This window comes from Petaurus breviceps, unplaced genomic scaffold, assembly GCF_028583685.1.
Source record: "Petaurus breviceps papuanus isolate PSGF00001 unplaced genomic scaffold, PetGlider_PUasm1.0 229, whole genome shotgun sequence".
NCBI lineage: Eukaryota > Metazoa > Chordata > Mammalia > Diprotodontia > Petauridae > Petaurus > Petaurus breviceps.
Window position 1 is genome coordinate 30,802,769 of NW_027185903.1, and position 15,795 is coordinate 30,818,563.

The 15,795-nt window shown below is 38.6% G+C and overlaps 1 protein-coding gene across 1 annotated transcript in view; it reads left to right on the top strand.

Moving 5' to 3' along the window:
- MAST4 (microtubule associated serine/threonine kinase family member 4) overlaps positions 1–15,795 on the top strand; it is an 808,407-nt gene that overhangs the window by 720,811 nt on the left and 71,801 nt on the right. Inside the window, exons 9-11 of the mRNA XM_069096541.1 lie at positions 2,260–2,414; positions 6,893–6,968; positions 8,702–8,911. Coding sequence (XP_068952642.1) covers positions 2,260–2,414; positions 6,893–6,968; positions 8,702–8,911 — 441 coding nt within the window. The remainder of the gene's footprint in view (positions 1–2,259; positions 2,415–6,892; positions 6,969–8,701; positions 8,912–15,795) is intronic.

The window sequence follows — 15,795 nt, forward strand, 5'->3', positions numbered from 1 at the left end:
TTGAGAACTATCTAGACAATTTCATTTAGTTTACATCTGAAACATGAGCAAAGTATGCTTAAAAAAAAATAGCTGAGTGACAACAGGCTTCCAGCTAATAGTAAGTGATCACAAAAGTTTAGTGGGGCCATTGTTGTTGGAAACTGAATCATATCATAGAAGTCAAAAATATGGAAACCTTCTTGTGGAAACACATTTTGAATTGACCTCCCCCCGCAAAACAAAACAAAACAACAAAACCCTACCATATTTTATTCAAGATACTAAATCATTTCCAGATATCTGGTCCATTATAATTTCACCCAATATCCTATTTCTTGCCTTCTCAATAGGTGGGAGAAGGGGTGGAGGGAGGAAAAGAATTTGAAACTGAAAATAAAAATAAAAATATTTATATCCTAAAAAAAAGAATTACCTAAGCTTTATAAGTCAGATAATATAGTAGTCTTGGTATGAAACAATTTCCCTTGTGAGAAGAGTGAAGGAAAATGGTCTGTCTTTCTCTTCCCCATCTAAGGTTCAAAATATTCTTGAAATGAACCAGAAATAGAAAATTGCATGGAAACCTGGCACTTTGGAGTTGTGAGGGGGCTCTGGAGAGTACCATCTAGTCCAGTCCCCTCATTTTAGAGAAGAAGAAAAGTGAAGAATCCATAGAGACATAGAGAGAGTGGGAAGCTAGTACTAGAACCCCTGTTTCCTGCCTCCTGGTCCAGTGATGCTTTTACCTTGCGCTGGTTTGCTATGAACGCCACATGTCATATGTTTTTACTGACACATATGGCTGCAGCAGTACCCTGTCCCAAATTATCTTCAGTGAGCTTCTAAAGAAAGCATTTCTATGAGAATCTCTAGTGAAGCTCTTAGGTTTGGTTACATTAATAGCTTCTGACTGTCTAAAAGAAGTTTTTCCATTTTAATTAAGTGTGAATTTTATTAAAGCGATTGATCCTAGAATTCCTGTGTGGTGGTGGTGATGGTGGTAATGGTGGTGGTGGTGGTGGTGGTGGTGGTGTGTGTGAGTATGTGTGTGTGTGTGTGTGTGTGTGTGTGTGTGTGTGTTTTGCTTCAGAACCAAGTATTGACCTTTAAAATTGCTTCTTGCTCAAGGACCAAGGAAAACAACTTAATGTATGGGCTATAACTGCCATTGTTTCACCAAAGTATAAACATCTCAATTTACCTTGGGTAGAAGTAATTAACAGATAGTGGAAATACAACATATTTCCACTATCTTAGGTCTTTATGTTTCTTTAGAGATTTGGAAAATGATCAGTGGTCACACCTTCTGCTTCTATGATATAATTCTTTATTCAAAAACAATATGAAGAGTGAGACTCAGTCCATGTCATCATGGATCCTGCAGTGGTTTAAATGACTAAAACATGACTAGAGATAACTGTGATAATATTAATTGTATTAGATGTATTCAATGGATACAAAAATCCACTGTGACATGGGGAGAGGGAAGGCATAGCCATGGTACAAGTTATTATACCACAGATCAAATGAGGAACTTTTCACAGAGGGGTGGGAGGGTATCATTTGAGTTGGAATTTAAACAGTGAATAGGAATTTAGTGTAATGGAAATACACCAACTGCAATGTTAGAATGCATGCCTGGCTTCCCAAGGTTGATTGAGGATAGCATTTTTCTGAATATATATATATGTTTGTATACTTGATACCTTGATGAAACCATGATTTGGGGAAGGATGGGTGTCTCTTCCAACAATTTAGGTTTTAATGTTTCCTTAAAAATCTGTCCTGTTATATTTGTGCTCTACAACATTCACTTATATGTTAATTATCTAATAACTCAAGTCATTTTTCAAAGGTAAGAACTCAAGTAGAAGGAAAACTACAGAAAGATAGGTAGAATATTAGTTTGGTGTATTAGGTAGCTAGTTTTGGGGGTTTTGTTTTTTTATTTGCTCAGGAGTGGCATGGAATAAATGTTATCTCTTTGTAGTTTCTCATTGGTTGGTAAAGGTAACATATCATACTGTAGTCCAAAAGACTGCTTTGTGGACTAGAAAAATGAAGACTCTTTTAAGGTATTTTAACCTTTCAGAGGTTAAATAATGCACACAATAAGTGCTACAATAATGCACGGGATGATCCCTGCAGCCATAACTACAAATGTTGTTAGTGTGAGAGTCATATGGTCCGTCAGTGGAGGGCGGGCCATCTTGTGCTTGTGTCAGGGGTTCTGCTTGGATGCAGAGAGAAAACCTAACTTTGCTGGTCTCGTTGCAGTCATCCTGTTCCTCCCAGGAGAAGTTGCATCAGTTACCATACCAACCAACACCTGATGAATTACACTTTTTGTCAAAACATTTCTGCACTGAAAGCATCACCACTGAGAACAGATGCAGAAACGCTCCCATGCGCCCCCGTTCTCGAAGTCTCAGGTGACTTTTCGCCTTTTTTTTTTTCTAGAAACTTGGGTTGAATGATTTCTCCTAGGACAGTGGTTCTCAAAGTGTGGTCTGAAGGTCACTGAAGCCATTTCAGGGATCTATGAGGTCAAAACTATTTTTAATTTATTTTAATTTCTGATTTGGTAAATAGTGATAGATATAACTCACATAAACAAAAATTCTTTGAGTGGGTGTAATTCTCAATTTCTAAGAGTGTAAAGGGATCTTGAGACCAAAAAGTTTGAGAATCTCTGTTCTAGCATCTACTTTTTAAAAGCTTTCTTTTTTTCCTAATTCCATTTTGCAACATGAGTTGATTTCTTAATTATGAATTATTATGAATGTTTGTTCGCCTAAAACAATCCTACTAGTTATCATTGGAAGACATCTTCTTTTAGTTATCAGCACTTCATTACCAGTTATCACATACTCAAGACCTTCTATAGTACATTTAGTCACTGGAATTTTCTGGACAAGATAAATGCAAATAACTGAATTATGCTCTCAGGAGCAGTTAAGAGTCTAATTCTTCTTGCTTTTCAAGACTTCCTTGAAAACCAGGGTCAACCAGGCAAGATGATGCATATCTATAATCCCTACTACCAGGGAGGCTGAGGTTGAGCTCTAGAGGGATGATCTGCAATGTACTAACATTGATTGGGTATCTGCATTAAATTCAGCACCAGGTTACCTTAGGAGAGGCAAGCAGCCTAGATCAGAAATGAAAGACATCAAAGTTCTTGTGCCAATCAAAGTGAAGTGAGACTCTGTACTGTAGCCCAAGTGAGATAGGGAGATACAGTCTTTTAAAAAAGATAGGGAGGGAGGGAAGGAAGGAAGGAAGGAAGGAAGGAAGGAAGGAAGGAAGGAAGGAAGGAAGGAAAGAAGGAAGGAAAAGAAAGAAAGAAATGAAGAAAGAAAGAAAGGAAGAGAAAATGGAATGGGTGAAAGAGAGAGAGGGAGGAAGAAAGGAAGGAGTAAGGATAGGAAGGAGGAAGAAAGGAAAGTAGGTAGGTAAGGTCAGCAGAAGTAGAAGAAAGTATGCTCTTACTTAGATAAGTTGGATCTCACTGACGTAGGTACCCCCTGCATGCACGCTTTCTCATCCTATGTAACTTGTCAGTGTTCTACCATGAGAGAGCTATGGGGGCCTTCTTCTTGATCTCTTGACTTTGCCTAGATAGCCATGGGACACCCTTGTTGTTCTTCAGCTACCTCTAACTCTCACAAGAGTAACCCATGTCCTTTCCAAGTGAACCATCCCTCTGATTATATCCTTTACCTACATAACAAGTTTAAATCAATAAAGATCACATTTAGTCAGGGTTGGGCCTCTGAACCTGTGAGTTCATCAGTGTGGGTCACTTCCTCCATCAATGCACATTTTCAGCTTTATTTTCTTAGTACTTGAATGACTTGCCCGGGATTATGTGACTAAAGGTAAAACTTGAACTCATTTTTTTTTCTGAATCTGAAAAAACAAATTTCTATCTACTATACCAGGCAGCCTCTCATAGATAGAGCTTCAGGTTTCCTTATTTACTTCTCCTTCTGATAAGGTTCCCTTCCTGTGTCAAAGTACCACCTGATTTTTTTTTCAAAGTTTAATTCCAGTATTTTCTATGAAAACCAAGTGGAATAAATAAATGAATGGATGGGTAAGTTAATAAGTAAATAATGGATAAATAAATAAAACACTGAGTTTAGTAGGTCTCACTGAAGCATTGTTTCAGCTGAAATATCATCTGGAGGCTTGGACCCTGGCTCTGGCTAATCTAAGATTTCAGGAACCAGAGCTACTTGAATTTAGGTTCAACATCACTTCTCAGCTTCAGGATCCTTTTCTCTTTTTTTTAAAAAAAATTCTGTCCTTATTTAATAAATGGAATCTTATAGTTAAATTAACAATACTACAGCACTTATTAATCATATAATATATAAGAATACATTTTTAAAAAATCTCTGAGATCTCAAGGAAAACTAATTTAATAGTAGCTAGTATTATAAGGATTGCAAAATGCTTCACAAACATTATCTCATGATGTCCTTACAACAACTCTGGGAGATAGGTGTTAATTATTAGCCTAATTTTCAGATGAGGAAACTGAGGCAAATGGTCATTAAGTGACTTTGCCTAGGATCACACAGCTATTTAAGTGTCTGAGGTCAGGTTCAAACTCACGGCCTCCTGATTCCAGACTCCATTATGCCATCTAGATATCAAAGCTCCTTGAGAGAAATGCATATTCTACCAAATATTCTATGGGCACTATTTTTTATTTAACAAAACCTCCCACATATTTACTCAGATAAGCAAGAAAATCTGTATGCTTTAAAAAAACAAACCCATAGCAGGCAGGAAGAACATGGTAAATATATTATGGGAATTAAAAACAACAACAGCAACACAAAACAACGGAATCCCAGAATTTCAGAACTGGAAGAAACCTCAGTGGCCACCTAGTCCGACCCATACTTGAAAAAGAAATCTGCCCTCCAGCATCACCGACCACCTTCTGCTTGAAGGTACCTCCAGTGAGGTCGAACCTACTGTGTCCCAATGTAGCTCATTCTGCTTCTGGACGGTTCTAATTGTTAGGAAATTGTTCCTGACTTCAAAACTAAATCTGCCCCTGCTGCTTCTTCCTGTGGTTCTTAGCCCTGCCCCAGGGGACAAAGAGAACAAATCTAATCTCTTTTCCACATACCCGTGTTTCCCCGATAATAAGACACTGTCTTATTTTTTTTGGACAGAAAAACACCAGAAGGCTTATTTTCAGGGGAGGGCTTGTTTTAATGAACATTGACAGCAATTTTAATAAACAGGTAAATGTGAACAAAAAAATGTACCTTTATTCAATAAGCAAATCACTGGGGAAGAACAGGATGACGCGCTCACTGCTGCAGCTCTGATTGGATGCAGCTCGGAGCACGGCGTGCGTTTCACGGGGTGGTGGGGACAGTGCATACAGAGGGTACCGTAATGTAGTGTGTAGCGCAGGGGATCACCTTCACTACAGTAGCAATCTCAATAGGGCTTATTTTAGGGGGAGGGCTTATTTTAGAGGAATCTTACACAGTAAGGGGAGGGCTTATTTTCGGGATAGGTCTTATTATCGGGGAAACACGGTAGTAGTCCTTTGGGCACCCAAAGACAACTAACATCTCACTGTTCCCCTTGCCCCCAGCGGACCCCCTTCTCAGAATCACTTTTTTTAAAGGCATAAAATAAAATACACAGGACTAGAGGGGAAACTAATTGTATTGGAGTCGTTATCAATACATACAAAGTGTTCTGTTCTCCAGGTTGAAACATCCCCAGTTCCTTCAACTGGTTTTTATTTAACATAAACTCAGTTTTTCACTATCCTGATTAGACCATTTCCTCTGGACTTTCTCCAGATTATGCATCCCTCCTAAACTGTGATGCTCAGAAGTGAACATAAGACTGCAGGTGTTTGACCAGGGCAACCTGGATTCTCTCCTCTGTATTCATATAATGTATTCCTCTCTCAGTAAGATCTCATGCACTTCTTTCTTTATGCATCTTCCATGTTTAGTACACAGTAGATTTGCCAATACATGGTGCCTCACTCAGCATCCCATGCAAATGTATAATGCATTTTGGTGATTAAATAAAGGATGCGGTACTCAGCATGGGACATGTAGGCTATGAAAGAATTTTATCCATTTCAGTGTTATGAGACAAACTGCTGGTTCCTGGTACAAGTATGAAATAGCTACTTAAAGCATGAGTTCTGAACCCTGGATCTGTGGATTTCTTAAAATGTATTTATGACTTTTCCAATACAGTTGGTTACCCCTCTACCCCTGTGTGTTTTATTTTACACTTTTAAAAAAGTAGCTCTAAGAAGGGGTCTATGGGCTTCACCAGACTACCAAAGAGATCAATGGCATAAAAAAGGCTAAGCACCCCTAATTTGAAGGGTCCATGACACTGTACCTTCTTTTAATATTAGTGACTAATTAGATTTAGTAAAAGAATTTTTAAATTTTATTTTTTAATTTATGGAATAAAACATGCATTTTTATTAATTCTATTTTTAATTTATGGAATAAAATAAAAGAACTTTATGCAAAGGTGTATTTTGTTTTAAACACCATTTTAATTGCTTCTCCTGAGTTCCTGTCACCAATATTATGACAAACAATAAAGTCCAGTTAATCAAATAAAATTGCTGCTCTCTGCACTGTGTTCTAATGTAAAGTTCTTTTGTGGAATCCCATCTTTCTGCCTCTCATGTACTATTCAGTATTTTCATGTACTATTTAATATGTGTATGTATACACACACACACAAATGGCTGAGTCTGTAGTTTATTATGTAATCTGCTTTTGTAACGAAGGCTGCATAGTACTTTGCATGCAAACAGATTGTTTATAAATATGAAACCTCCTTTCATTACATGCTGTGACAAGTTTAAAAGGATAATGTGCTTCACTTGCAGCCCCGGACGTTCTCCCGCCTGCTGTGACCATGAAATAATTATGATGAACCATGTCTACAAAGAAAGGTTCCCAAAGGTAATGAATTGTGTTTAAGATGCACAGCATCTCCACAAACAGGCAGCATAGGTTTTAAGTATGTAGTTTTGTTATTGGAAGTAATGATCCAATCTAGTAATGAGTTTCATAAAGCAGGCACCAAACTCTTATTAAAAAGATAAAATCACTATAATTTAAAAAAAAAAAAACTGCTGAGAACTGACCCTTCTTTCTTTAGGTATTACTGAACTGGTTCTAAAATTAATTTTTGCTGGTTTTATACAGTGTAAGAGGCTATTGTTCAGTAGTTTTTTTTTAAATCAAAAGTCACTTCTGGTCCCTTCATGCTATTTGTGTTCTAGGAATAACTTGTTATGCCATGAGAAGCTCTCTTTTTTTCTCCCTTTCACCCATAATCTCACAGGTTATCCATACACATAGGCAGAATGAGTTTTGGATTGTTTTCCATTTTCTCCCCAACCCCATCTACTCTCACAACCTTCCCACTTCTCCCCTCATTATATTTTGAAAGTTAATTATTGACTTAGAGCGGAAAGTGGAAAGTGTCATTTTGCTTCTTTAGCTCTTTGAATGAGAATTAGGTCATCATGAAGAGGAAATAAAAGGCTAGGACCCTGACCAGGAGGAGCTATGGCATATTCTTTTCTTATCATTCTCCTCATTCCCCAAACGGTTTGGATTTGAGGGAAGAGGGGTAACCCTTGGAAAATCCTCCATTTTCCTCCCGCTTCAGCCCTCCCACCCTTGTAACCCCAAGGAAGGGAACAAAAGGAAACCTTTGGTTTCATAAATCAGGCACAGAGTGCTTATTATTTTTAATGAGTCCAACATTGATGTCATTGATTAAAGCAGTTTGAGCTATTTATCACATGTCAGTTGTGCAGTAGGGAAGTAGACACTGATTCTTTGTAGAAACTGTTTGCTTTATTGGGGAGAGACATGAGCGTTGGGAGGAAGTAAATATCAGAGAAAGGGAGTACAGTGGTGTATGATTGGGGATATCTCAGGCCAGGAATCAAGACTAGGTAATTAGAAGGAATTGAATGAAGTTGGAAAATGAAATCCTAGGATTTACCAAGAGAATCTTCTTGTGCTTTTATATATGAAATAGATTTCAGGGAGGAGGGATGCAAAGGTAACAAGGGAAGTGGTGTACCATGGTGGACAAAGAGCTGGCCTCATATCCAGAGAAACTGGGTTCAAGTCTCACCTCTGACACGTGTGCAAATCAATCGGTGCTCTAGGCAACTCCTTCTTAGTTGCAGAGAAGGAGCCAATACCTGCGCTGCTCAAAGGGGTTTTCTCACCTGGGGGTTCTCCATTGTAATGAAATCACCAATCCTATCCCTGCCCTATCTCTGTCCCTTACAACAGGGCTTCTTAAACTTTTTGCACTAACAACCCCTTCAATGCTTCTTAACACAATAACAACAAAGACCACTGGGCATATGTAACAGACCCTCTGGAGTAGAACCAGCGAAGAAATGAAGATGTCCCAGGGTTTGCATGTTATCTGAGCTGTAGGGAGAAACTTACATTCATTTGCCAGGTTGCAACCAGGGAATATGAAAGGTTAGCATTCCATGTTATGGAGCATTATTTACATGGTAGTATTTCTCATATTACTACCTATATTTGTTCTTAAAAATAACCAGAGGCTTCAGAAAGTGCTAGTTTATTGTGATAACATAATTGGGAATTTACATGTGTATGTCATATCATACCTGGTTTTTTTTTTCCTTTGTTAATAGGCTACAGCTCAGATGGAAGAACGTCTACAGGAAATTATCACCAACTATTCTCCTGATAACGTCCTCCCCCTGGCAGATGGAGTGCTCAGTTTCACCCACCATCAGATCATTGAACTGGCTCGAGATTGCTTGGATAAATCCCACCAGGGCCTCATCACCTCACGATACTTCCTCGAATTACAGCACAAATTAGATAAGTTGCTACAGGAGGTATGAACCGTGCATCGTTCAGAGATAATTATCTTTTGCTGAAAAATTGTATGAGAACATTTGCTTAAAAGTTGTGGCAATGAAGTAGATGAGGTTGCTGTCTCAAGTAAAAAGAAATAGATGAAGTGCTATAAATTCATGCTGGTTGTTGTTTAATGTAATTAAAAAGTTAATGCAGTAACCTTTGTGGAAACCTCAGGGCCCAACCACATATGACTCTGGGATAAGTGGATTGTGAAGGATTTAGAAGCAGTCATTTTTTTTCCCCTAGTCCTCAAGTTATAAATTGCCTGTGTATGTGTGCATGCCTTTATGAAGCTATCTAGTACTAATATCTTGAAAAGGGTAAATGGAAAAGTACCAGCTTCTTTCGAGCTATATGCCCTGTTAATTAACCTGCATGGTGTTGGGTAGCAAATGGCAAACCTTAAATTTTCACTAGTGTCAGCTCTTTTTTTTTTTTTAAACCATCCCATTTCCAAAATGAAAGATAAAGAGAGGGCCTGTCTGGGCCTAACACTTGCATGCATAACTCTTGATGACACCCCTGGGAGTGTGTAGGACATGTTGCAGAAGGGATGGGGGGAGGGGATTATTGAGTGGACTAAATCAATAATAGAGTTCCTCTAGCTAACTGAAGCAGATCAACAACAAATAAAACCAGTAATCAAGTTTATTAGATGCATTTTGTCTAAATGGATTATGGGACATACAGTGGCCCTGTCTTAACATCACTTAAGGTTGTACTCTGGGTTCATTAGCATAAATATGTGCTAATAAGCACGATGAACTACCCCATCATAACTAAATCTTAGGGGAAATTTTTGGTGAGGTAGTATGTGCGCTACACCACATGTCAGCTCACTGCTGAAGTATGCTTGACTTAACAGCAAGCAATAATCTAATCCTGGTGCAGTTTTAATTGAAAGGACTAGTGAAAATCATAACAAAGAACCTATGTAAATGACTTTTGATTCCCCTAGGGACAACTGGGCTTTTTTAAATGGCAAGCATCTTGTTGGAAGGTACAAGTTAAAGCCCAAAATGCTGCCAATAAGCCCTGTGGCTGAGGCTTCCTTTGATTCCATTGCTCTTTTTGTTTTTTACTTCTTTCTTTTTGTATTTTTTTTTAAGGGAGGAGGCAATTGGGGTTAAGTGACTTGTTCAGGGCCACACAGATAGTAAGTGTCTGAGACCAGATTTGAACTCATATCTCCCTGACTCCAGGGCTGGTGTTTTATCCACTTTGCCACCTAGCTGCCCCTTACTGTTTTCCATAGTGTTCCCATTATTCCCAGATTGGTCCTAATGTTTCCTGTTTCAATCTTAAGAATCCATCCGTTGAACAAGGGTATTTTGGCTTACTAGTACCATGAAAAGAGAATGATCAGAAACCTCCCCACTCCTCAACACACACACACACACACACACACACTCACACTCACTCACTCCCTTACCCAATCACAGATTGTGTTCAGCTTTTATTCATCAGTCTGAGCCATAGTGATATTATCAGATGTGTGCTGTACTAATCAGTAAACATTTATTCGTTGCCTCCTATGTGCTAGGCACCATGCTAAGAAACCCTAGGGATACAAGAAAGGCAGAGACAGTCCCTGTTCTTGTGGGACTCAGGGTCTAAAAGGGCAGACAGCATACAAACAAATGAGATATGAACAAGCTATAGACAAATTGGAAATCATTAACAGGGAGAAGTCACTGCTATTAAAGGGGATCAGGAAAAGCTTCCTGTAGAAGACAGGTTTTAAGTGGGACTTGAAGGAAGCTGGGGGCAGAGATGAGGAGGGAGAGCATCCCAGGCATGAGGGACAGCCAAGGAAAACTTACCCAGAATCGGGAGATGTACTGTCTTGTGAAGAAGGGCAAAGAGGCCAGTGTCATTGAATCAGAGTAATGGGAAGAGGGAGTACAAGGTGTGAAGACATTAGGAAAACACTGGAATTTATTGAGTGAAGGTAGAGAGTGTAACGGGGTCAGACCTGTGCTTTTGGAAGATTCCTTTGACAGCTGAATGGAGGATGGACTGAGGTAGTGAGGGCCTTAGCCAAGGTGGTATCAGAGAAGAGAAGGGTCCTATGCAAAATATTGCCGAGGTACAATTGATGGGCCTTGACAATAGGTTGGCTATAGATGGTAAGAGAATGAGGAGTCAAGTGTGATTCTCAAAATTTAAGTCTGGGCAACTAGGACTGGGAAGTTTGGAAAGGCAGAGAATTTGGGGGAAAATAAATTCAGTTTTGGATATGTTGCGTTCAAGATGCTGCTAGTTAGAGGCATCCAAAAGACATGGGAAATGCAAGAATGGAGGTCAGCAGAAAGATTAGGGTTGGATAAGTTGATTTAAGAATCATTAACATAAATATAATAATTGAATCCATAGGGGCTAATTAGATAACCAAGTGAAATAATATAGAGGAAGAAGAGAAGAGGACCCAGGAAGAACCCTGAGGTATATTCCCACTTAGCAGGCATGACCTGGATCCAGCAAAGGAAACTGAGAAGGAGTGGTCACTAGGTAGAAGGAGAGCTAGGGGGACCAGTGTCCTGAAAACTTAAGAGAGAAGGGAATATCAGTTAGGAGAAAGTGATCACCAGTGTCAAAGGCTACAGAGGAGGCAAGAAGGAAAAGGACTGAGAAGAGGCCCTTGGACTTGGCTGTTGAGAGGTCGTTAACTTTGGAGGGAGCAATTTTGGTTTAATGTTGAGATTGGAAGCCAGACTGCAGAGTTAAGACCAGAGTGAGAGGAAAGGAAGTGGAAGCACCGAGTGTAGTTGGCCTTCTCAAAAAAGTTTAGCCACAGAAGACAGTAGAGACATGAGAGAAGAGCAGGGAAGGATGGATCAAGGGAAGGTTTTCTGGGATTGGGAGAGACATAGGCATGCTTGTAGGCAACAGGGAAGCAGCCATGAGAGCGGGAGAAATTGAAGTGTGAGAGTGGACGTGGTAGAGGGGAAAACCTGGAGAAAATGGGATAGAAGGGGATCACTTGTGCATGTAGAAAAGCTTGCTTTGGCAATTAGAGGGGCCACCTCACTGTGTGATACAGGGATGAAGGAGGAGATAGTGATAGAAGGCTTCTAGGTGATATGGGAAGAGGAGGCGAGGAAAGGGACCTCCCAGCACGTGACTATAGTGTTTTTGTTTGTTTTTTCAGTAAAATGTGAGGCAAGATTCTTAGCTGAGATGATGGAAGAAGGGGGAACACATGGACAATTTGAGGAAGGATAAAAAGGTTTGGAGGATACTCTGTAGTGAGTGGGACAGAGATAATTAGACAGGTGTAAAAGGATCACCTGGCAACTGTGAGGGCCTAGTCAAATTATATAACAAATTCATAATAGACCCAGTTAGCCTAGTTTCATGATTTCCTCCTAATTTGTTTGGCAGCATATGTGTGCCAGTGATCCCAGTGAAACACACTACTCAAATTTTTTTTTCTCCATGTGTCTGTCTGCCATACCCCTGCTAGCCTTTTTCATGGATGAATTTCTCTTTGCCATGGGTTAACTCTGGAATGTTCTGAATTGGCATCATGATGGGTGATGACCAAGTCCCATTGATTGGTTTAGACGAGTGTGTTTATAGCATAAAAGTCATTCCTTTGTCAATAAAAACATCTTTTGTGCTTCACTGTAAGCTTCTTCAATATAGAAATTATTTCATTTTTGTGGTGATATCCCAGCAGTTGCCCTGCCTGCCACTCAGCAGTTGCTTAATAAATGTTTGTTGATTCCGTGATTGATTGATTTCTTGTACAATGCCCCTATCTCAACAGATAAAAACATTTCTATTCACCATTTTTCTTTTCAACAGTTAAAACTCTCTTCAGAATCACATTTGCCGTAGATATCAGGGGCTGAGAATGTTAAAAATAAAAGAAAGCACACAAGGCTGGTCAAGGTGCCTGCACTAGAGTGCAGTGTGGGAACATGTTGTATGTTGTTGCTTCCCAGCTGTAATAGACATTCAAGGGATAGTAGGATTTCCTATGGCCTCTTAATGCAATGTGCCATTCTGGATAACTCAGGAAAGTGTCCCCCTGAGCTGTGAGCAGTTTATTTTAGCTAATGCTTTTTTAAAGTTATGAGGTTGAGGTCAATTCAAACGGGATGGTTTTGGGATGCCTCAATCCTTTTGCTTAGGTGTATTTGTGAAAAGAAAATAGATCCTACTCTCAGATCTGGGTCACAATTTTATTTTGACCAAGGCTTAAAATAGAAACATGTTCACGATATCTTTTAGTGTTCTCATTTAGTAGAACATTGCTGACAACCAGAACCAAATGTTTCTCTTCCCAATCATAGTTCTCTTTCAAAATGAATGGTTTTTTTTTAATCAAAGCTGGGCTAGTTTCTCCCCCCCCTCTTTTTAAATTGTAAAATTAGTAGATAAAATCTTCTTTGAGTAATAACTTTTGTGTTTTCATTTTATATGATAATGCTTGGAATTAGAAAGGAAATTAATATGTATTTTTATAGTTTTTATGATAGGATTTCCATAACTTAAGTGATTTAATGAGATAAAACCTTTTTTTCTTCTTCAGAATTTACCTTTCCTCATGCAAAGCCCTTCTGAAAGGTTCTGATATTTTGTTCAGTTTTTTTGTGTTGTTCTTAGATACATAAAACAGTGATGCTATTGTATTAGATAGGAACCTCATTGTGCAACTTCTATTGTCAATATAAAAGGAAAAGGGATTTAAAAAAATATATGAATGAGGAGATGATTATCTTTGAGAAGAAAAAAAACACACGTGGCTTCTTGGTATTCATTATGTCTTACATAATCTTGTCTTTATTGAAGATAAAAAGTTAGAAACTTTAAGTGTAATTTAAATATTTATAAAAGTCTCTCCTATCTTAGAAAAGTTAGATATGATAGACCTGTAGAGAAAATTAAATGGGAACAGAAAGGAGTATACTTTTCCTCAACTGTATAAGGCACTATTACAAAAATTGACTATATATTAGGGCATAAAAACCTTACAAACAAATGCAAAGATATTAAATTGCCATTTTTAGACCACAATACGATAAACATTGCATTCAATAAAGGACCATGGAAGAATAGATTAAAAATTAATTGGAAACTAAATAATCTAATCCTAAAGAAGGAATAAGTTAAAATTATCTTCCATGCTTCCGTTGTGTATTTTTCTCTTGAACATACTCAATTCTCCCATTAATCACCAATCATCTTTTCATTTTTCCTTTTCTACATTTGCTTTCATTCTTTGCCTCTTTGCCTTTTGCTTTTCTACACATAGGATTTAAGAAACATTTATTAAGCCCCTTCTGTACATAAAGTACTATACTAGGCAAATATATGTGCCCTTCCCTCAAAAAGTTTATAGTCTAATTGGGAGACAGCCACATCCACTTAAATTATTTTTATATTAATTAGAAGAGAGAATGTGATCCGTGCCAGTGAGAAGTCCAGATAGAGAGCTGTGAGACATTTCAGGACGGAGAGAGAAATTTTGGGGGTTTTTATTGAGGGGAGGGGGAAGCCGGGCAATTTGGGGTTAAGTGACTTGCCCAATGTCATAGCTAGTAAGTATTTAACTGTCTGAGGTCAGATTTGAAATTAGGTCCTCCTGACTCTGGGGCTGGTACTCTATTCATTGACCACCTAGCTGCCCCAGGAGAGAGAATTTTAAGCAGGAACATTTAAGAAGGATATCTAAGGTAGGCAAGGATTTCAACCAGTTATTACAGAGTAGTGTCCATTCCATGGGCATGGCAAATGGCAAGAGGAAAATTATAGTGGATAGACTGAAAACAGCACTGCAAATAATTCAATTTGGCTTAAATGTAAACTTTATAAAGGGAAATGATTAAAAGTTTATTAACCAGTTTATGAAGAGTCTTAAATTTGATGGGGAGGAGTTTTTTATAGGCAATGGAAAGATGCTGAAAGTTTTTGGGTAGAGAATTGGCATGATCAGAGGAATATTGCATTAGGAAGATTAAGCAGACAACAGCGTAAAGATTGAATGGAGAAGGGAGAGAATAGAGGAAGGAAGATCATTTAGAAATCTGTTACCACCACTGCTCCCAAAAAAGGAAAAAAAAACATATTAAAGAAGTCCAGCTGAGAGGTTAGATAAGGAGGTCCTTACTAGGGTAGTGGAAGTAGAAAAGACAGAATTGGGTGTGAGAGGTATTTCCTAGGTAGACTTGACAGATCTTGGCAACTGATTGGGCTGTGGAAAGGTATGAATAAGAGAGGACAAGAAGTGAAAGATGACTGAGGTTATGAGCCTAGGTATCAGGTAGGACTATGGAAATATAGTGAGGGGGGAAGCCACAGAAACAGAAGTAAGGGTTATGTATGGTGTTTGTTTGATAGGGGGAAAGGAACAGTGAGGTTGAGATTATGAGTTACATTTTAAATGTTTTGAATTTGACTTGTCAGCAGAAAATTCAGGTGGTTATTTACAAAAGGTAGTTAGAAATGCAGAAATACAGGTCCTTGTGCATCAAACTATCAGGTACCAGAGAAACTATGGCAGCAGTCTAGTGAAGAGAGTGAGAGTCAATCACAGAGATAGAAACCACTGGGGGGGAAAAGAGTTTATGTGGTCTTTATCAGACTTTATTCAGTAGAAGTGGAATGTAAAATAGCTCATGAACAGCCTTGATGCAACTGTCCCAAACAGACTTGCATATATTAGCTTCTCACCTGATTCACTATCACTAAAGTATCACTATGATTCTTTATTGCTTATTGTTCCCTTTCAGTGTGGGAATAAAACTGCCTGTTCCATAGCAAGATGTACAGGCAAAGAGAAATGCGGGATTGAATCATAGAGAGAACAAAGGTAGGCTATAGATTTGGGAAGCATTCCCAGAATGCCATG